Here is a 24,015-nt window from a genome sequence, read left to right as displayed (position 1 = left end):
AGCTGTGCCACCAAGTTCAGGCCATCTGTCACTTCAGCCCCCTTCAATACAAGCCAGGCAGGTTCTTCTAGGGAAAGAAATACAAATAATTTTGTAAGATACTAATGAAAATCTTGCGTATCTAGGTAAAAGACTGGACTGTTGGGCTTTATTAAATGGACTTTTTTTTTTCACAGTATGGGGAAAACTGATTCTGTCTTCCCCTCAAGTTACTGGTGTTTGTTTACTCATTGGTTCATATTAATTCCGTAAGCTTTGAAACTTGGGCAGGACAGGTAGGATGCATAAAGCATCTCTCCCTTCTGTTGTGGTCAGGATGGCCAAGCTGGCATTTTCATGTTCTAATGAAAGATTTCATAGGAATAATTGTTCTCTAGCAACTAGCTACCTGCATGAACCAGGAAAGCTCACTGAACTATCAACATAGAGCTCTGTTTGGGCATTGTGTGAGCATGGTGAATGGTTGTAATGGTTTCATGATACCTCCTGCCTACTCTCTCCTAACAGGAAAGTACAGACTGACAATAGATTTCGAAAGTGAATAGTGGCTTTTTTTAGTGTTTCAAAATGAAACAGACTCTAAAAACTGGAACTTCTGGCAGATTTTTCAGTAGGTCACTCTCTACAAGATCAGACAAATTACTCCTATGCCTTAAGTGTGGACAAATTTGGAAAAAGTAGTCCAAAAACTCTGTGGGCAAAAACTGTTTGGTTTTCAGGTACATTTTCTTTCTAGGGAGTAATTTAAGGAAGAAGGATTTATTTCTCTTTGCAACTGTGGAAGTAAACAAACCATGTTATTGACTGAAGAGGGTGACTTTGATTAGGTGCTGTAGTTACTACAATGAATCTCCATCTGAATGCCGTATGAACTGGAATCCATAGAATTATTGCAGCAGGAGCAGATATACTCCAAATAGATTTAGTCTACAACAAATATCAATTAGTGAAATACTACAGGTTCCCAGGCTGTAGAACTCTGCAGAAACTCTAGGCAACAGAAGCAGATGTCAATGCGTTTCACAAGCAGATACATTCACTTTAGTTCACAAGTCTACCTTAAATTTGTAATGCAGCTTTAGCTACACTGGGAGATAATAACCAGCAATTGGCAAAAGCCTGCTACCAGGAGTAACTTCTGGCCCTTTTCACCAACTCTGATGCAGCTCCATAAGCAACCTTTAAAACTGGGCTGTTCCATTGTTTGTATTTAATTACACATGTATTTTATTTTCATTTTTAATTTGTATATGGCTCATTTTCTCTATTCTATCGATATAATTATCCCATTCTCTTAAAAATAACTGCCAAGTCCAACGTGCCAGTGACTCCTTTTCAACCCAAGCATACATCTACATGACATGGTTAAAGTTTGCAAAAAACCCAGGGGACAGAGTGAATCTAGAGTATAAGCTGTTCTGATATCAGGTATGAATCCTGGCTCAGTGTGAATTGTACTCCTTTGTTCATCAGCTTTGTGAAAAAAAGTGAGCAAGATAGACCATGTTGAAAGTTCTATAATGCAGCCTGTCTCCCTTCCCCCAACACACACCTATTTTTAAAGCATTTGAGAATTTGAAACAGCTTAAAATTTTCATATATTCTTTTCTGGACTATATGATGAAAATGTACCATTAGAGCAATTTAGCTAAATACAGAATTTGCCTGGAATTATGTGAGACCATGGATGAAACTTTGTGACTTGGTGGCAACGTTAATTTAAGGAGTTCCTGAGTTATTTCCAAGCCCCTGCCTATTCAGTCTGACCCTTGCTCCACAAAGTACTGCTCCTGCCATTAAATCCTCCAGCTTATTACAGGAATGTGCGAAGCAGTGAATGGAGACAGGGTAAAATACATACCACTCTTGTTTTTTGTTTTGGGTTGGTTTTTTTTCCTTACCAGCAAAACACTGAGTTCAACTTGGAGACAGTATACTGGAGCTTAAACTTAATTTTCATAGAACTTCAGGAGTACTTAAAGCTTAGCACTTACTTAACTGCTATACCTGATGTGATTCAAATCCAGCCTGTACATATTTGCAGAATTCTTCACACACAGTACAGAGACCTGTGTGTTTTGTACATGTAACTGTCCACTGAAATCTAATATCAAACCTTTTTATAAACTTTAGGTGAAAACTGTCCTTTCCAAATAAAATCTGCAAACCCAAATGAGTTAGCAGATGAATTATCTGCATAAATATATTGTAAAAATGTAGGAATACAGTGGACAACTTTACTGTTCGATCACATAGATAAGAATAATGACATCCCAACCACCCAAGGAACTCTAAAAGTCATGCAGAAACCACTGTAACATTAATGTTCATAAATTACAGAGGGTAGTTATATACTTCTGCTGTCACTTATGTGTCTAAAACAAAAACTTGGAAAATTCTCAAGTTGCAGACTTTTTGTTTGCTCATTGGTACCCTGAATTCACACTCCAGGGTTTAGGTTAGCCCTTTCTCTGTCATGTTTGGTGATGTTATTCCCCCTCTAAGCAGTTATTTGGGATAACAGGCCACTCCAGACATCACCTGTCCCACATGGCAACAAGGCAATACCAGCAGTATTAAAGGATTAATCTGACACCAACTGATGGCTTCTGTTTCACTCACGTTCCAGAATTTTCATGTTTCTATCACTGCATTTCTAACTTTGCTTTTGTTTAAGTAGACCTGGCCTGTGCTGTACACAGCCTGCTTGACTGCTTCATTTTCATATGATTAGTTATCATCAACAGGTTTTTCCACAGCTATGAACTTATTTTTCCCCCTCTGCACAGAGTTAAGAATGTTAAACACACTTGATGGAGGGGAAAAAAAAGTCACGACTGACAGTAGTCTGAGGGCTTTCAACATTTAAGGGCTACCTTACTAACGTGCCGGGGGATAAAAGGCCATGCCTCTTTGCATATTTATTTGCATAAATACTAACATCCAAAATTGCATAAATTTACAGTATGTCCTTTAAATAACATTCTATACGAAAACGAGAAATAACAAGCAAGTAAACCTGCAGGTGACTTACATCGTCCTATCCTTTCTTGTGGGGAGAAGATTACAGGTTGTCATGCTCTTTGGCTGCGTCCATTTTATACCAAAGTGGTTTAAAAATACTGAAGGATGGTATAGCAGGAAACAGTGACTGCTCTGCATGCTTGCTTATCACATACCTACTTAAGGTGCATGGAGACAGGATTAGATAAATCCAGATTTGAAGAGTATCTTGCTCCATAACTAGTCAGAGTTAGCTCATATTTGCCACTTCCAAGCAGAACAGGGGATAATTTTGTGGTCCTGGAAAAATGTTCAGGTTTTGTAAGCTTTGCATTTTTCCTCAGAACAAATCTGGGATCAGTAAAACTTAATGCTTAAACCAAATAAGAAGTGAACATCACTGATTCACTAATGAGGTTGTATGTGAGATGACATATAAGTTAAAATAGTCTCAGTATGTAACGTCTTTTAGAGCTGTAACTCTGTACGCTGCCTACCAGGATACTGTGAATGGAGATAGCTTTCAGTGCAAAGTGAGATACTTTTTCAAGAGAAATAATTAAATAGATGTGCTAGTCCTATCAAAGAACCTGGGATTTTAGAACACACAAGGCTAACCCTGTGGCAACCTGGTAAGTTTTCTATAGGTGACAAGAAAAGTATCAGATAAATTTTGCTCTAAAGTTTTCCTGTAACAGAGAGGCAAAGAGATTAAATATTTGATGGAAAATAGTAAGGATCATGTAGCATCCCAGGAATTGGTAATTTGCAATATTTGCATTTGCATACAGGATGCATGTTTGTTCGCCCTCTTTTACAAGTGTGATTCAATCCACATAAAGAGACATATTTCTCATTTAGCATGCATGCATGTGTGTATTGTCAACCTGATAGAACTGCATAGGAATTAACCCAATAAAGTTAAATGAAAAATAATGCTCATTTTATTGCTCATTAAGATCTGTGATAAGGCCAGCTTATTAGTATTAATTTTAACTCATCCTGTACAATTTTGTAGTTCTATGATTTTCTATTAAATTATGTAGTATCATCTGAACAACAACAAAAAAGACCCTAAAAATCTCACCTTTGTGGAAATGTTACCTATTGCACTACAGGAGGGAAATCATCATGCAAGATCAGGGGTTAAAGAAGTATGAGCATCCCAAAGACATCCCCAATCTGTCTAAGGAACACTTGTTTCCAGTGCCAAAATTAAAGAGCAGGTCCAGAGGATTTCCTTGGACCTGAGCTAAATAGGGCTATTCACAGCTGTGGCAGGCTGAGGGTAGGGAAGGATCTCAGAATACCCTCAATTTGCAGCTGAAGCCACACTGTCCCCTACAGAAGCATACAAAGCAACAGACAGGGAGACTGAGTAAATATCAAACCCTGCATCCTTTCTCCTTCCATGCAAGAATTGTGCTAAATTTTTTTTTTCTTTAAATAAGAGGAACATTTGTAATTAGAGAGCTGCCCACTTGTGATACAGTGAAATGCAGGTATGTTTTATGGGCATGACGGTTTAAGTCGAGTTAGATGATGGCATTATCAGCATTAAATATCCAGGTTCCCAGTTGACAAGAAAAAAAAAGGTATCGCTCCACTTTCTTTGAACTTCTTGCATTCTTAGCATTCTTTCCATAAATCATTTAATAGCTGCCCTATTCATAGGAAAAAGTATTGCTGAAGCTAAAAGGTGTTCGGTTTCTTCCCCTCCACTCTCATTGGAGGGAAACATAATAAATTTAGCCTGATTTGCATGCAAGTTTGCATACACAAAACTCTTGTCATGAACTAGCAAACAATAGGCTGCTCATGTCAGAACACATTGTTCAAACAGCAGCACAAAAAATAGCTACTGAGCTGTAAGGCACATCAGTATTACCCTACTGCTCTGTTTTACTGACACTTTGCCACAACAAATCTACACCTCTGCAAAGGCAACAAAGAGATATAAACTCAGCAGCTTTGTATCTCTCATTGTGCTGCAGTCCAAATAACCTCCATTGCTTTGTGGGACATCCTGACAAGAGGGAAATTTTGAGTCCTAGATGAACCTGTATGCAGTATAATAAAAAGCTTTCCCTGATGACACAAATGTTATCCCTGTCTTTCAATATGCGGACTGGAAGCATACATCAGTTCATTTATTGGGCAGTGTACAATTAGCTACTATCTGTGTAATGTTGCCATGCAACTTTTGTCATTACAATGTTGAGCAGATTGCTTCTGCAACTGGTGGCATTGCAGGAGTAAAAGCATGTTATTTGTCCAGCTGGACATGCTGATATCATAGGTCACCTACACAGTTTCAAACATGGGCAAAAACTTTCCTGATGTGGCATGTAGTTACACCAGAGCTTCTGACAGCTCTTCATGGGAAGTATCAGCATGCCAAGGTCCAGCTCTGTTTACCTCTTGGAACTACACATGCAGAGTTTGATGCTAACACCTCCTTAGGGCCTGCTTACCTTACTTATCTTCTGGAATCTGTCAGAGGAACAGAAGCAAGGGGAACTAATTACTGTAACTCATTACTAGTAACTAGGAGGTAGGTAGCAGGAGAGATTTTTCCCTGGAAAGGATTGAATGAGAGCAGCAGTAACAGTTCAGGGCAGTTACCTAACCAAAGCATGCCTAATATTTGAAGAATATTGCTGTCAGTCTTTGTGACATAGTGAAAGCATATTTTAAAAAAAGTTAAAAAGACATTAAGTGCAGAAAGCTTCTGTCATCCTAGGGTAGGGTGCTCCCTTCAGATTGCCTCTGAAACATTTAACAGAAATGAAGGACCACTTCCAACATTAAGAAACTGTGCAGCAGACGGACTTCACTATTTCTTTTGGCAACCATTTCCATTTAAAATGCACTCAGCTTACACTGCATAAGCTATTTATTTTCCTATGAGCAAAATGCATGCATACAGAATTTCCTAGCCTCCTGGTTCTACGATTGTATGAACTGAGGTAGCTGATTTTGCACTGCCTCCTGTCCTTTCTCTTGTGACTTTTGACTCTGGCTGTTGTGTGAATGTGCTGCCCTACTAACTGTAGGTCGGATCTGTTTCAGTCTACTATGACAATCCTACATGCCCACTATAACATTTAAATCATTCACATTCCCCACTTCATCTGCCACTGAACTACAGTTGCACCTGGTATGAAATGGACGTTTAAGAGGTTGAAACCAATGCCATGTTACATTTTAGGGACATGATGTTAAAAAGCAAAGCTCCTAAACTTAAATCTGGAAACCCATCCAGGAAGCTAGAATACTGTTAGGTAAGTTAAGATACAGCAAGGACAGTATAGGCAATTCAATTATATGGATCACCAACTTTTAACTGGGACCAAAATGATTAGGAGCTCAGTTATATGGTATTCTATTAGTTTGGGACTGCATCACTACCTGCTCACACCGATCTTTTTGACTCAGAGAAGAATATATACCTATAATAACCTCCTTTTCCACGGTTGTGAAAGAGATGCGGTTCCATGGGATTACAAGTAACGTGGGTACATCTGTTCTAGCAGAAAGGTTATAATTGTGCAGCATAGAAAGCACTCATTTCCTAAGCACCACCTAAGAGCCTATGTACTAGCAACTGCTTTGCTGCTTTGAATTAAAAGGCGCAGGTTGGCAACCGTCATCCATCCTGTGCTAAACCTGAGACTAAAAATCAACAGTAAGAGAATGAAAACAATTAGAGGGACAGATGGACGCAGATACAAATAATTTCAGAAAAAATGTAAGGATTGTGGCATGAACCAAAAAGATGCTGGTGTAATTTAGCATGTCCTCAACAATTCTTTTTCCTTGGCATGTTTATGTTTACTCATATGCTAATCTTAAAAATTGACTCAGGCTTATGCTATTCAGCTGTTCTGTTGGTTGTTCCAGTGATGATAATTAATAGGTTAAAAAAATGGGGTTTATTAAGTTAAAAAAGGGATAAAAGATCAGATCAACTCTGGCTTTATTTTTGTGCTATTAATTTAAATCAAAGTAGTTAGATGGCCTGCTTGATTCATGAGCATGCTTAGAATATCATGCCTAACATCAAATGGAGACATAAAATTGTAAACTGAAAAGCTGGTGGCTGTAAAATTGCTAGAGCAAGAACAGAAAATGGAAGAGCAAAACAAGTTGAAAATAAGATCTTATTAGTGTAAAACAGGATTATGAATATGCTCTGCTACACACACCCACACTCTCCAAGTGCTTTAGATACCTGTAAGGATTCTTCAGCTCTCCATTCATTTAGTTTCTGCTACTACAAATAGAAAATTAAGTATCTGATTTCCATGTACCATTTCCAACACTAGATTTTGGTAAGGACTTAGAAGGCAATAGGTTCAATTTTTGCTCATTTGATGGTCATTTCTGACAAAAGACAGCGTTCATCTCTCTGAGCTGAGAAAAATTTCAGGGAGTGGGGAAGCATTTTAGACTGTTATATACAAATATCACTGTAAAAGAAAAGTCAGGAAAAATAATCCATCAGTTAATCACTGCCTTAGGCCCCAGTCCAGCAAACTACTTCGTACTTGCAGAGGCCTTCTGAAGCTAAAAAGCATTAAGAGGGGTTCTGATGCCCACAAGGTGGTGGTGTACTTTGCAGGGTGAGATGCATCAGTCGGTCAGTGTTGGCTTAAATGGGTAAGGAGCTGAGCTCTCCAGTTTCAGTTTAAATAGAGAGGAGTTGGGGTTCTTGGTACTTTGCAAGACTACTCCACGAGAGAAGATTTTATCAGGAATCTTTGTCAAAAGAACAATTAATAGTTTTTTACCAGTTAACTTAAATAGGAAATGAGTAGCATGCAGGTTAGAAGTTAGGATTAGCTACTTCTAGAGTTGGCTTGACTTGCTGCCTTGCTTCTTAAAGAGCAATGGATATCATATGCTGCACAAGACTAAAACCATAGATTACCGCAAAGAGATTTGGAGAGGAATGGTTTTAGGATTTAAAAAGATTCAAAACCAAGCTGAGGTAAAGCATAATTTCTATTGCAATTTATCCAACACATGCAAAAATTAGTTTTAGAGAGGTATTCTGCGAATTGATTTGTACAGGATATCAGCAGGCAGTATATTGTACAAGTCCACTCAGGAAGGGTTGTTTGCGTAGATGAAAGTCCTTACCACCTTACAATTAGATCCACAACGTAAATAAGAAAAACTTAATTGTTTTTCTGTCCAGGTACCGACAGCCCTCCAGGTTTCTAGCACATGACAAGTACCAACCGAGATATACTTAACAACAATACTTCCAGGACTACAGCAATACAGATTCTTGCAGTTGTCAGCTTTTAAAGTAGGGAAAGCTAAAAGTTATGAGAAGTGTACAGCAGGCTCTTGGTTCATACTCTACAGATCTTGAAGTGTAGGTACTTAGGCAAAAAATCACATAGGTCTTGGTCAGCTGTTTCCAAGATCCATTGGAAACAGTTGTAAGGATTGCTGTAAAATGCCATAAACTGGCAGTTATGAATTGGCAAACCTACTAAGAAGTTGTTCATTATTTTCCTCACCTAGGAACATTTTTACATGAAGCAACAAAGAAACTATTGACGCTACTAAACAGTGAAGAATTTCATAATGCATCCCATCATGAGAGAAAGGTTAGAGCACTGTAATTCAGAACATATCTGGCAAAGTCCCCATTGCTATTTGCTGGAGAAGTAAATACTGGCAGGACTGGAATGTGGTTTTCCTTTACAGATACCTGCACCATACCTCTTGGTGTCATCTTTGAACAAGGAGTAACATTTAAGCTCTCATCAGTTTATCATCTGGAAGGTCAGGCATTCCAGAATCCTACAGTTAAATAGAAATCTTTAAGCCTCATGGTCTAGCTTTACTCTTCTTCCACTTTTTAAGCATACTACAGTCTTAGATGTTTGCTTTATAAGGCAGGTATGAATGAAACCTAAGGTATTTGCAGACTCTTTTTATGATATTTTGCACGGTGTCCTGCAGTTTCTTTTTCTAATATTTTTTCATACATGATCAAAGAACTAAGAAGGTCATGCTACATTTGGAAAACTAGGTAAACAATAACCAGACATTTATATCACTAATTGTTTACCAAGCATTGAAAGAGTATTCATCACTGCATCAAGACCCTGCAGCATTTTAGGTTTTTTTGGTGTGTGATTTAGAAGTCTCCCATTGTCTACAGAAAGCAACTATGGTTTGCAACAGCCACACCAAATTTTTCCTCTCTCTTAGAAAATGGCTTCACAGGACAGTGTGTGCTGGCTGTCACTTGCCACTGATCAAATGGGGAAGGTTCTGTCCCCCAGCCCTGCAGTCTGTCACAAAGTATGATGCATCTGCACACTGAAGTCTCTCATCATAATCACCCCAAAACTGATTCAACACAAACTATTTAGATTAATGTTATCAAGTCTTAGTAGCATTTTTCTTGAGCCTGGTTCACTCTGACTGAATCAAAGTAAGAAATGATTACTCAAGCATTTGTGCAGGTAGAATTATCAGGATGCAAGAGGCACTAACCACCTACAGGAGGGGGTGATGAGTGGCGGAAGGTTCACATGCAGCCAGAACAATGAAGCAGCAGGTTCAAAGTGAATATTAAACCCTGCATTCTTAATCTATGCAAACCATTACCATTAATAAAGTAAATACCAGCACAGAATAATCTTTGACTACTTTGCCTAATCCAGGAAAAAGCTCCACAACAAGCTTGGCCCTTAAAATAAATATGAAGCACAGAGTAAATTGCCATGCAGATTAATTACATTTCCTGCATATTGACTGTAACAAGAGATTTAGCAGATCTTACTGCTGACAGCTCTCTATTGTATCCTCATCGTTAGCGCAAACTTTGCATCTACTGTTGCTCCTCTGTACTCTTCTCCTAAGCTGCCTGCAATTATCTGATCAACGAACTGGTTTGGATTTGGCAGATGAGTGAGTATCACATTTATGTTACGTTGTTGTGGCTTCATTTTGCTTAAATCTAGTGGAGTTTTTTGTTTGATTGGGGTTTTTTTGTAAACAAAGATTGTTGATTACAAAACATTTTGTTCACAGCATAACAGCTTTAGCAAAACATCTTGAGCTGTAGATGGGGCTCTAGCTGGACTTCTGGGGCATGAAGGACCCTGAAAGCTCCATGTTCTCAGCTAAAGCAGGACCTTGTATTGCAGGACTCCAGGGTTTGCAGTTGATCCCATGACTAGATGCAACAACCCTGAAGCTGTAGTACAAGGGATCCATGGCTGCCCAGATCTCTGCTGTGCAACCTCAAATCGCTAGCATGGTTTGAGTTTCAACACCCTCCCTGGTACTAGAGCCAGGGCTGAAGAGTCACAGACTCCACTGCTGCAGACCCAGGACACTGTGGAATAAGAACCCAGGGAAGGTGTTTCTAACGAGGTCAGTGACAGTGGAGCTGCCACAGGGCAGCAGTATGCCTCAGACATATATAGGAACTCATTACTCATTTATCATTAGTCAAGGCATACTGCTTGCAAGTGAAGGCTTCTAATATTTTTAGTTTTACTATGGCAGAAGGAAAGCACGTAGTAGCCTGTTCTGACCACTTTAGGGTTGGATGTGTTTGTGGTAAGATGGGAGCGGCCTTTAAGAGTTAACTCGACATTTAAACCAGGAACAGATAATTGCAGTGTCATGGAACACAGTGTCCACAGTGGTAAGCGAAGATAGCTGCATCTCAACACAAAACACACACTAGGAGACAAGCAATCAATCAAGAATCGTTACAGACAAAACTAGTTGGAGTTCTTGTAGCCCAAATTCTCTTTTCAAGCAGCATCAGTCAGTAAATATGTTTGTAAATCAGACTGTAGGTCTGCAAATATCAGCCGTGTTTTAAATATATTTTAGTCACAGGTCCTAGTTTAACAGCTTCTTTAATAGCATACTTTAAAACAACAAAAAAAGCCAAAAAACCACCTCTAAAACCCAGATCCTTTTCCCTCCAAAAGCCATGTGTTTACCAAATTGGAAAATACATGAATAGGAGCATTACCTTTGACAGAGCAGTGCTGCTACTCATCTAAGAACAGTAATGTTTCCCCACAGGTGCTAGACTGATGTGTGGTAGCTCCAGGAACGTATCAATATGGCTAGTTACCAAAGCTGATTCTCTCTGAAAAACACAAAAAGACAGATGAAGAAGAGTGCTCCTAATTTGTTTTGTTACAAAGTAATTCTGTTTTGAGGAGAAATAGGATTATGTCCCGTATAATCATCTTTCTACTGCTCAATGAACAGCAGCTTCATCAACTGAGCTGATGTGTCAAGCCAGCTGGATGGTCGCAGGGGAGCTAATTAATCTCTGTGGTCAGGGAACCCACTGGAAAACATACCTTTGTCTGTGAAGAACTGGCATGTTGGCAGCACTTCCTCATTACGCATAAGCCAAAAGTGGTATTTGGTTGACAGCATCTGGGAAGCAATGAGGCACAAACTCTTGTCCTTTTGAGTACCTATATGGATTTCCTTTTATTATTTGGGACTGGGAACTAGGAAAGTCAAACAAAATGCTGAGTGATGGAGGCATTGCTTTTTACTGTCTGCTGTTGATTAGCAACATCATTCTTCTCAGCATAATTAGCACTTTATTTTCCCCCACACTTCTGCTCTGTAAGTCCATAAAGGAACATTTTCCATTTCAGCACTAAAGAAATAAATTTCCTCTCAGTTTTGTGAACTATATACTCTACAGGAACCATATTTCTGGGCAAGTTGTTTTATGCCTGCTGAATCCAAGACATAACAGGACTGACTGAATGCATTTCTCAGTTGTCACATGAGCAAGTCTCTCTACAACAAATGCTGCCAGCTGCTGAGTTGCAGGGCACATTATGGCCCACCTACTGGGCTGAGATTCTTGGAAGAGCTGTAAAATTCTGAAGCCGGGAGCTACACCTCAGGCCTCGGCACATGTCTGACTTCAGAGAAACTTACGGTCATGGCAGAAGGAGACCATCAGAAGGTTATTTTATTTTTTTCTTACACAACGTTAGCAATGTAGGTAAGTTTCAACTTCCAAGTGAGAACTTCTCATAGTGGGTACAAAACTATGCATAGTTAGGGCAGCCTTGATAGTGAAAAAGTTTAAACATAAAAAATAAAATAATAAATAAGAATGCAGAAAAGATTGCAGTCATATTGGCCAATTAGCATGTGAAAACACAGTCTGGTTTCTGAAATTTTAAATGATTGGCACCTGCTGGAACTAATCAGCAGGGAAACTCTAAGGATGATTTTTATTTAGTGATAGTATTTTGCATAATAGCAGCCAATTACATTCTTCAGGCATGCAAATTTTGATTGCCTAGACATACTCTACCTTAGTCTCTGACCTTCTGTGACTGTTACATTGGTCTTTCCTCAGGCAAATTGCTAAAGTCAAACTATTAAGGAGACACTAAAAGACATAAGTAGTATAGTACACACACACAGGTAAACACTCTTCTTACAAATGCTTTATTAAAAATGCTTCTGGGGTGGCCCGTAACAAAACTATTCCCATGTAGAGTTAAAAAAAAAAAAAATCAAGACAAAATGGTATCTATTACAATGCATTAATAGGTTTTCTGTCATTCCAAAAGTCTGGTCAGTGCCCAGATGTGAACAGTTAAACTTGCTGTCTATGTATGCTGCAGGCTATCCAGTTTGAGATACTAACTCTACATAAATGTGGAACTTGATTCAAGTCTTGGTTTGAAAAAACTTCATATATATTTTGAAATTTTATTTGTGGCTACAGTAGAGAGTAGGAAAAATAAGCGTTATTTCTACTATTTACACAAGGACAAACAGCACAGACTTTTGCAAAATGAAAAAAAATACAGTACAGGGACTTTTTACAATATCTGCAATTGATGCTTTGAAAGATCCAGCCTTTGAAATTGAAACTCAGAGACAGTTAAACTTTCTACCTCCCCTTTCTTCTCCTCCCCCGCCCCCTTCAAATTCTTTACTCAGTAGAAATGATTTTTGTAGAATGTTAAGATAGAATAAATGTGTTTTCTTCTTACAAAACACATGTGTTTTTTATATATGTATATTCAGGACAGATCCTGTTTTCCTTATGTGAATAGATTTGCATGTATAAGGCAAAAAAACCAAACTGACCCTGTAATTATAATTGAAAACATTAAGATCCAACTGCATCAGCAGAAGACAATTCCATTATATTTTGTTATGCTTCCCCTTCATTTCAAAATGATATTTGTGTCCATGATGATGCCAGCTTTCTTCACAGCCATATTTCCCTTGGGGTTGAAAGGGGATCAAAATTTAGAAGCGAAGACAGCACTCACCATTCAGGTGTTGGTTGTTACTCACTATACAGTAGTTTTTATTATAGATCCTTCAGTGTCTCAGAGTAGCTTTGGCCAAATAAGAACTTGCTAAACATGTCTAGCTCAGGCGGCCTATATCAGCAAGAGAGGATATTTAGATATAACCACATTTCTGTTAGCACTTTAAAAGCATAGCAATATTAGTACCCTGCCAGAAAAAGCTTCATGCCTAAGGCAAACCGTAACTTCTCAAGGATGTCTTGAGAAGTAGAGGACCACGGTTGGTAGCAATACAAACATAGTGTCCCAGGAGAACTCTTCACTACTCCTGCTGTTATGATTCCTGATTTTTTATGTGGAGCTGCCAAATGTGGAGTGTTTGTGATTTTAATGAGTATAACGGGTAACCAGTTTGCGGCTGTCAGAAGGTAGGATGCTGTGTGGGTTCCAGAGGCAACAGGCTAATGCTAATCATCTGCCCACAGATAATTTCCTCTCATAAAGAGCTAGACTTTGGTGTCTTAGAATCCTTCATTTAAACCTCTGTTCCTTCCCTGGAATACAAAGTATTGTTTGTGCTGATACTGCTGTAAAAATGGGTGTTAAACTGGTTAAGCACAGAGTTGCTGTAGCCAAGGTGGCTAGAAGGCATAGAATTGGACCACTCTCCCACACCATGACTGGGGATATTAGAGAGTGGAGAGTAGGAATTAAAGCCTACCATATTCTGTCCCATTTTGTCAATGGGTTCAGAGTTGAGTCCCAAAGGCACTGAGCGGCTCACTGAGTTGGAGCCGTTAACATACGCAGTCATACTGGAGAGGAAGTTACTGAGGCATGGGCTACTGGAAGATGGAGGTGGAGATCCTTTCTCAGGTGAATTGTCAGTCCCAGGTGATGAGTTTTCCAAGATATCCTGATGCTCTACAGCTTTGGGACTACCAGTCAGGGCACTATCCTCTGATTTCTCAGAAGCAAGAGTGGCAGCACTAGCTCCAATGTCAGACTTCCTTTTCCTCTTCCTGCGAAAGTTTCCATTGTCAAACATCTTTTCGCAGTTCGGGTCCAGAGTCCAGTAATTCCCTTTTCCTGTCAAAGGGGACAAAAGCACATTTTTAGTTTAAAAATATGCACACAGACAGCAAAGAGCAGTCTTCTAGGGCTTTGCAATGTTTCTCTCATTTCACAGAAACAGAACAACTGCACGAGGAAAAACCACACTTATTTTTTAATCACACAAAAGCAGAAGTCTTTTGAATTCAGAAAAAAATATTAAGTTTTGGACTGTATCCTTTAGCCCTGATTCTTCACACAGGTAAAACTACAAGTGGAGCCACTGGGAGGGCTTTTTGTTTTGTTTTCTTGGTAAGGGAAGGAGGTTTTCAATATACAGCTTGTCCTCTGAATTTACAGAAGAGAGTAATCAAATCCCATACTGGGCTGCTCCTCCAGATTCAGTGGGGTAGGATAGGTTTCTAACAAGGTAGAACCAGATTTTTGGCCGTCTGTGGCAGCATAATTGAATGGCTTTTAAATGTTCCCAATGGTTCTCAACAGCTATTGATAGAAAACAATAAATAAAGGAACAATCTGACAACGTATCAGCCAAGGGGTTAGAATCAGCAGAGGTGTGATTCCAAGCAAAACGCTATTTGAAACAAACAGAATAAAAGCAGCCTGCTCTCCTCTTGAGAATTATTGCAGACTCCCTAAAGCTACTGGATTTCTTTGACAAATCTGAGTTTGCCTTATCCCCTTTCCATTAATTCCCAGTTAAGTTTGACATTAAGTCATATGCATTACACCAAATGGGGTTTGAATGTGACTTGCTCAGTCAGACAGCTCCTGTGCTTGCTGAGCCTCATGCTCAGCACATTGATCAGTTCTGAGGAAGACCTAGAGCAGTAAAGAATCCCCTTCCCTGCAGAGATTTAATAGCAACACTGATTTGGACCTCAGCTATGCGCAGTTGCCTTCTAGTTCAGACCTATAAAAATAGAAAGGCTACTGTGTGTATGTCCTCTCTCTAGGCTATTATGTCTCTTTACAACGTATTAGGCATTTTTAAATTGATCAAGTTTAATTAGAGGGGGGAAAAAAGAGGGGGAGAGATCTATACCTGGATCATCTTCATCTCGGGGCACCTTCTTGAAGCAGTCGTTGAGAGATAAGTTGTGCCGTATGGAGTTCTGCCAGCCAGCTTTGCTTTTGTTATAAAATGGGAAGTTGTCAGCCACATACTGGTAGATCTGACTGAGAGTCAGCCTCTTTTCGGGTGCTCCATGGATAGCCATGGCAATAAGTGCAGAGTAGGAGTAAGGTGGTCTAACCAACTTCATAAGCTCTTCTTGGGACGGGAGAGGAAGCCAGCCAAGGTCAGTTCCTCCCAAGCCGTGCATGTTAGGCAAGAGCTGCCTTTGCATCCCGTAAGACTGAGGAATGAAGGGACTGGCATTGGATCCTGGGAGATATGGTGGTGGCGTAATGGAAGGTCCATTTAGCCAGAGGTAAGGATTGGGAGTGGCGTTGTAATCCGTCGTCTCAAAGGTGCTCGGTCGCTGTGGACTAGGGATGTTCTGTGGATGGAAAAAGTTCTCATAGTAGATACTCATCTCTGGAGGTTCTTGACCAATATTTGGAAATTGTGGGCTGCAGCGTGGCGGAGAGTGCGATTGTGGATCAAAGGAGCTCATGCTCTAACACAGGCAGCTGATAAGGTATGACACACCTGTGCTAGTGCTCCTTTCCTGAGACAGGTGCATCACCTGTGCCCTTCCCTACGTACTTATGCACCTGTAAATGTTTCAGCTTGTGCTGCAGGCTCCACCCCACAGCCCTGAGTGGCTGCAGATGAGGACGATATCCTTTTTGGAATGCTGGCAGTCCCAGCCAGTCACTGATGTCACATCAACCGAACCTGAAAGTTCTAACTGTTTATCTTCTTAAATGAATGAAGGAATTTTCCACTAATGTGTTGCACATAAAGAAAGCCTAAGGTGCCTTGAAGTTAAAACCCCTCATCAGAGATCCTCCTCTTTCCACCTTTCACAATGAAGCTTTAACATTTAGTGTTTCTTTCTTTTTAAAGAAAAGCCATTTTGTGCTGCTGCTAGTATGCAAGAGAATACTAGTATGCTAGTATGCAAAAAACCTCAGAACGCAAAAGCCATTGTCACTTGTCAATGAAACAGTACGCATATATATGCACAGACACTTAAGAAAAACAGAAAAGGTCAGACCTCCTTTTCTTTCTGTAATTTTAATTGCGGAGTTGCTTGTACTTCCCCCTAGGCAATCACAGTACTACAGGCAAATTCTGTAGCTGGTTACTCACGTGAGTAATCTTACTGATATAAATGGAATTATTCCCTAAAGTAAGGATTAATCTTGTGAGAAAAAAAATCTCAAGCTTAATCATCAAACCTTTCTTTAGAGCTGAAATTGGTGGACTGAGATGGGAAATCATTATTTGCTGCTTCCTCTTTGCTGCAGGATTGGTGCAGAGAGCTCATAAAACCTCTTAGCAGAATTTCCAAACAGGAAAGAGTCAGTGTTCAGCACAGCTCTTTTCAGCTAAGTTCCAATAACTTCATTTGTATCTATACAGACAAAAGCTGGTTCCCCAAAATTAAGTAACAAGGAAAAACCTCTAGCCCTTTTATGACTTGGAAAAATACTTACTGCCTTGCATGGCACCTTGCACTTTCGAAGGAGGAAAAAGCAGAGCTGCAATCTCACCAACACCTGTCTCAGAATGAGGACAGCTCTTACAACTGTGTCACTGCACGGAAGACTGCACTGTAATTAAAAGCATAGTTGCAGTTCCCTTCAGAAGTGGTATTTGCATTTTTGTTTTAATGTTTAAGGCACATACATACATTTGGAACTTGACTCAGCCATAATAACCCGTGCAATTAAAGTCCTGGTATGACAAGGCCTTTCAGATGGCCCTAGTTCTATAATTTCTGCAGAAACATGAGTTTTGACCTGTAGATTTGAATCCCTGGCTGTACCAAAGACGTTTTTGCTTTGTCACTCATTCATGAATTCACTTAATCTTTAGTGCTGCAGCACCACCAAGACTTGCCCCCTCCCTAAGCATTAGTGATTCACCAATGTTGTGTTCATATTATTGTTGCTATGAAAGGTGCAAAAAAAATTTCACTGGAAATACAAATGAAATATTGAGTACAGAGTGACAAAGCTAGCCAATTTGCCAGATCACAATGTGTCTTTACAGCTGTTAAATAAAAAAATACATGCTTTCACTGCACATGAAATAATTTGTACTGCAACTATGGACAAACAGGTTGCTATTTTAATTTGAATGACTGAGAGTTCAGAGTTAGTAAATGCTAACTAGCCTAGGCAGAGATTAACATTAAACAGATAAAAGTTAAGTGGAACATAGTTGGGCTGGCTTATTTTCTAAGTGACAACTGCTGTGCAAAAAGTGGCTTGGACAAAAAAAACAAATGATGATACTTTTTTCAGGAAATAATAATGTGAATACCTCCCTCCTCCTATCTGAAATAATTTTTTTCTCCATAAGAACCTGAGTTACAAACATGCAAAAAGCTGTTTGAGCAACATTGCCTACAGCTTCCTAATTAACTTACTAACATACATATATATTTTAAAATTCTATCTGTAGTCCTGCAAATATTAATGTTACAAATATTGCTAATAAAAAACCTCATTATTTACAGTAGCGTTAATGGAACAAAATGTTTAAGAAATGCTCAAATGAGTAACAACACTTTTACAATGAACTAAGACCCAGAATATAGTGTGAAAAGTAAACTTAATACATTTTTGATCCTCTCAACAGATTACATTTTTGCCAGAAAAACCTTGAAAACAAGAAAAGCTTGCAAGTTTATTACTGCTCAGGGTTCGTTTATTCCAAGAAGTAAAATTTCAGCTAACTGCATCATGGACTTTGATGAGTGGCATCTAAATGCTTATTCCCTGAGGTGCTCTGCATGCATAGTTACAGTTAAAATACACTGAAGTGGGTGCTGAGTGAATACATGCTTTGAAAATATGCCAGGCTTTACAAAGCAAAAAAGTTACTACTTCTGCAACCAGAGACTGATGAAGGTTGTAAAACTTCCTCCACAAATTAATCTTTATGACGTTTTGGTGCAGTGCATTTTAGCAAGGTCAGCCCCCAGCTGTGCTTCGCTAGGCTTGATGTGCCTTGATGTGACATCTGAGCAAAGTATCACACAGAAAGAAGTAAAGCACGGACTGAGGTGAAGAGTGGCAAGTACTGATTTAGAGCAATGAAGTACAAAGACAACTGTAGGCTTCTGCATAAAGAGCTCTGAAAGAGAGTGCAAAGGTCTGATCCCTCCCTGGCATGTGTGTGCTGGCACAGCTTCTAGCATAGACACAATTCAATCAGCAACATTTTTATTCCAACTGACTGTGCCTGATTTACTCAGATCGGAGTATAAACAATGCCAGTAAAAATGGTACTTTGTCAGTACTATGGACACACCTTACTGCTTGAGAATCACTGCAGTACGTGTTCCTGTATAGCACTTCAGGTGCAGATGCTCATAGGCAGGCAAAAGGCAGCAAGGAAAGAAAAATCTTTGCTCAAGCTGTGATTGCTAAGCAGGGCTGGTCAGAACTGCAGTTAATTGAATCCAGCCAGGAATACTGCCCTGGGGTTTTCACTGCTGAGACTCCTGTTCTTGGCAGGCCTGGAAGGAGAAGATAGCAATCCCAGAAGCAGAGAAAGGAGAAGGAAAGATGGTGAGGCTTCCATACAAAGAGGCTGGGAAAAGCGATATGCTGACCATAACAGATCATGTTTAGGGCTGAAGAACTCTAGGAATAGAATGGGGCCTGACACTGGAGTCATAGTTTAGTGATCATTACTTCCAGATGCATTGGGTTTGGTGAGGATGCATCGTGTTTTTAACCTTTCTTTTTACTCCAGTACTGTACAGCCCTGAGTGCACATCTCGACCAGTTGGAAGCCTGATCAACCACCGACTGTTGTCAAACCAAAGATTGTGGTCAGCTCTTATATGAAGATTCGCTCCTCTCGATTTCTTAAGCAAAGCTCCAAAATCTGCAAGATTGAGGCTGAGCCCCTGCAGAACTGTTGTTCTCCATAGGTTTTTAGGTCAGGTCCTCTGTACCCCTCTACTCCAGCCAACAGTAATATTTCTGCACACTGATTGCCCTTTTACAAGGGAAACCATAATTGTCTGAAATCTTGGGTTATGAAAAGTTCAAACTAATTTCATTAAAACTGTGATTCCTCGGCATTTTCACTTATACTCCAAAGTAACCTATACATTCAGCGGTTTTGAAATGCAGTGACTTGGGAGAAGTGCGTACACACCGGCACACAGTAGGAAGCAGGGGTCAAAAGGTAGAGAATAATACGGGGAACTCTTTGTATGCTTTTGTAACTTTTTGGCTGAGATACTCCTAACTGCCTTCTTAACTGGATCTTTCGAAACAATAAAGCAAAATAAAGAATGATACCTGCTAGTCTCATAAGTACCTTTAGATCACGCTGCTGTTTCACAGTGTGACAGTTTCAGAGAACTTCGATCAAAAGCACCATGCCTGCATGATGCAAAGTACAGCATAGTGCAAACCCGCTCTGACGACTGAAACAGATTCAAAATTTTGTAGTAGTAACTTCATCCTGGCAAACCTTATACTGCATATCATTTGCCCCTCATATAGCCAACATAAAGCACTCCTCATCATGTACTTCAGCTAATTAGTCAGAAATCAAATTGACTATTTACACTTGATCCAGATCATGGTACATATTGCCAGATAATTCTATGGTGCAGAGATCTATCTTTAATAAATATGAAGCTTTAGGTTGTACTGTTAACATTGTGTATAACCCCAATCCGGGTGTATTAGCACAGTTTAATACCTTGCTGAAGGAAAGTTCATACAAGCTATTCGTGTAGTCACAAAGAAGGGGGAAAACTTGTTTTTAAAAGAGAAGAGGTCATCTGCGACTCAGTATACCAAGCAATTCACCATGTTTCAAACAATTCACACGCTGAATTCAGAAACAATTCAATATCCATCGATAAGACATTTTCACATAATGACAAATTATTTATATTCTCAGCTGTCTAGTAGATTACTTGTAGAATTCTTCATGTCTTATTCCAATAATCATCTGCCCAGTGTATGCACAAAATAAACCACACCATCAGAAGAAACAAGGTGTAGCAGGCAAAGCAATGTCATCTCAAGGTCATTACAAAAGCATAGGAAATGTAAAATACAGTATTGCAAAACAAGGGAACTGAGCTTTATTTCTAGAAATACAGGTTGAACATTAAATTAATGGAAAAGGCAATATCATTTGGATCTGTGCCATAAATGCTGCAGTGCCAGAATGCCCTTAGACTTTTTCAGTCTTTCAGAACAAAACCACTGTGGATTTTTAAAGCAACTTTATAACTGGGGTTTTAGAAGACTGTAAAACCTTATAAGGGCTAGTAGCTTCTTTCTGACCATGAGAACTATGATAATAAAAGTAGTCATAACTCCTGCTTCAACAAAGGCCTTCCACCATCTTGCCAACGTATAATATGGTAGAGGGGATTAGGTGTCCCCTGACTCATGTATTAGTCATGACAGGCCGTAGGCAGGCAAGAAATCTATAGCTTCCATTTGGCTGTCTATGGCTCCCATGGGATCTGCTGCATTTAGATACACAGACATCCTCAGCCCTGCAATGGAGGGATACCTCAGGTCTAAACCAGACACAGAGAGATTCTGCAACACATTCCTTTCATGGTAGAATCTGAGGTGTCTCTGAATTATGGGAAATTAATACAAATATAGATCCTTCAATCAATCATACTCTGACAACCTCGCTGCTGCTATCAGCTTCCGAACAGCTGAAATGCTTGCATCATTCAGGTTATCTGCTTATTCTTCTACGCCTGCCACTAAATGTTTGTTTATACTGGAAATAAATGGTGCTAAAAATCAAATGAGGTGTTGTATGAACATCAGTTGTGTTTACCAAGGAAATTAATCTGTACACTTTTCCAAAACCCTTCAAGTTTAAATTCTTGTGTACTTGAATGAGATGCACAACAGGATTTATACAAAGAAAAAATAGTAACATGCTAATACTTCTGTTTCTGTCAGATTTCAGCATCAAGTTATTTGCTCGTATGGATAAATCAGCTCCTCTCACTCCACAATTTAAATGGACATCTCATTGAAAAGACTTTTTAGAACCAACGATTTTTCAAAAAACATAACTTCCTTTTTTTTATGTTTTGTTCACAGTGTTCTACACCCTTTGGTACTTGCACAACACAAACACTTCAGGAAAATTAATTAGCAACTAAAACTGGTAAATGAATTGATACAATTGTAAGCGCAGTAAACTACTCTACGGACACACCTAGTCATAGATAAACTTAAGGTTGTTCAATGTAACCAGGGTTTAACTGCAGTAAACTAAGATCATCTAACTGATGAGTAGGATGATTTATAGTGTTAATAACCCTTGCACCGCCAGTTGCTCCACTTTGGTTTTCCCGGTATCTGGGTAGACAGGTCAGTAGTTTGAGTTCTATTAAATGGGCAAAGTATTGTAACTGCTTACCTCCCCCTAGTGATGATTTTTGAAAATGTATTGAATTAATCCGGATCTGCCCTAGCGAGAACTTGGTCAGCAACAAGTTTTTATGCCGGCGTGATTGCTGTCCCCTTAGCAATATCAATATAGATCTAAATCGGTAATTCTGGGATCTGTAAAAATAACCAATGGTATAGGTAAACATTTTTAACTTTTTCACATTAGAATCCTTCGTTTGCTTTGAAATTCTGTGCAGAAATTCTAGTAAGTTTAGAGACTTATGTCTTTCTTTGAGATCTGTTTCCTTTGCTCTTTTGCTTTCCAGTACTGATCTCCAACAGTACTGTTTTCTTGTCATGTGAAAGAAGTCTAAATGCAATTGTTAAGAAAGATTCTACAAATTCAGGCATTGTGCATTAGTACTATTGAGTGTGTCAAAGCACTACTGAAGTATTGCTGAGTCTGTCAAAGCAATGGAAGTCATGTAGTAAAGACTTCACATTCCTCAGTATTTGTAGAATCCAGGTATCCAACCATAACATGCTTTATTGTATGATAAAATACAATATTCCTGGCTAAAAGAGCTGCATCTAAAGCAACTCTATCCAGGGCTGTTTTCTTATGTATAAAAATGTACCAGCAAACATTCTGGGCAAAATCTTCTCTCAAAATATCTGTCAAACACGGAGTTTCTTTAGACTTTTTCTAGTTACAACAACAGTGCAAGATTCCTACTACTTCACCTAGCTAAGTCTCTTTTTTTGGCTGCCAGCCTATCAACTCAGGGCATAGATATCTTAAATGACTGTTTTCTGATCCCCATCACCTTTTCCTGTGCCTTTTGAATCAATCATCCCTTAAACCCATTGTAACACCATCAACAGCCACCTACCATCACCTGAACTAATTCAAGTTAATGGGAAGGCCTATGAAGTGTTAACTGTGAATGAGATATCGTTCATGCCTCTCATATTAACCTGTTAGTAAATGCAGGGTGAATACCCACATGCATAATGGGGCATATGGAGCTGCAGCACACAGTAATACTCATAAAAAGAATAAAACATTCACACAGAAACTATATTTGTTAAAGCACAGACACTGGCAGTGGCTGTCTAATTCTAGGGTCAGACATATGAAAGATCATTCATGGCACAGTGGAGCTTTCTGCTATCCTGGAAGACAAAAAACTACATTGAAAAGGGATAATTCTATCCAAAACCCAACCAGATCAAACTGTCCTCACTTTAAAACCATGATTAAATTTATCTAACATTTTAAAGTTTATGAAATCCATGGCCTACCTGAGGTTTGTTTGCAGAGCAATTATTCGTTTACAGTGTTAATCTTTAGCACACACTGCATCATGATAGCAAATCAGAATAGAAAATTACAGACTGAGTCAATAAAGAACAACTATTCTCCTCACCCCGTAGCAGTAAATACTGCCAATGCTGAAGTCCTTACAACTGAGGGCAGCCCCTGGAATGTTGCTCAATGTTCCCTCTCAAAAGGACCTTGAATGCTTAAGAGCAAGTAGGAACTCAGTTCTGGGAAGGAAATGTAAGTAGTGACTACACCAAGGCATCCAGGATAGGAAATGGCTGCAAGCTTTTTTCATGGAGGCTTCCATATTCCTTGGGAAAAAAAGATTTATATAACAAGATAGACATATCCACCTCCAAATATTAATGAGGGAAAGGATCCTTAAATTGTTTATTTTTCCTCCCTCCTCAGAAATAGTTTTTAAAAAAGGGATGACGCAAAAACAATTGGGCTTTAAATTCGCTGAATTATCTTTATTTCTACATGAGAAGGTTCCTGTGTTTAGCAAAGTTATTCCTTTTGTTTTCCTACACTCTGGAGAATTGACCTGTGCTATTGTTTTAAATGGAATGTCCTAGGTCTAGATGATTCCCATTGAGGTCAGCATATACAGAACCAGACTCTGGGATAAATGTTTCATCTCTTAAATAGCATTGCACTGAAGCTGGAATAAAAAAGGGTCTTTTCATGACAGTTAAACTAAAATTCTTTAAAGTGGAAGAGCAAGTTAGCATAGAGAATTATGTGATTAGATGGCTGTAAGCACAACTGCTGGACCTC

The 24,015-nt window shown here is 39.1% G+C and overlaps 1 protein-coding gene across 2 annotated transcripts; it reads right to left on the bottom strand.

The window, feature by feature from the left end:
• Positions 1-13,845: 13,845 nt before the first annotated feature.
• FOXI1 (forkhead box I1) lies at positions 13,846-16,003 on the bottom strand. Of its 2 annotated transcripts, none has more exons than XM_009822303.1 (2): positions 15,430-16,003; positions 13,846-14,399 (listed from the first exon to the last, which is right to left on the bottom strand). In XM_009822303.1, exons 1-2 carry the CDS (start codon positions 16,001-16,003, stop codon positions 13,846-13,848), a joined length of 1,128 nt encoding a protein of 375 aa, XP_009820605.1. The 2 variants fall into 2 exon arrangements, with proteins under 2 accessions (XP_009820605.1, XP_009820606.1); XM_009822304.1 differs by having other exon boundaries at positions 13,846-14,120; positions 15,433-16,003.
• Between the last annotated feature and the right edge of the window lie 8,012 nt (positions 16,004-24,015).

Source organism: Gavia stellata, chromosome 16 (genome assembly GCF_030936135.1).
Source record: "Gavia stellata isolate bGavSte3 chromosome 16, bGavSte3.hap2, whole genome shotgun sequence".
Lineage (NCBI taxonomy): Eukaryota > Metazoa > Chordata > Aves > Gaviiformes > Gaviidae > Gavia > Gavia stellata.
Note: the sequence above shows the minus strand (reverse complement) of the source record. Positions and strands in the feature narration are given on the sequence as shown.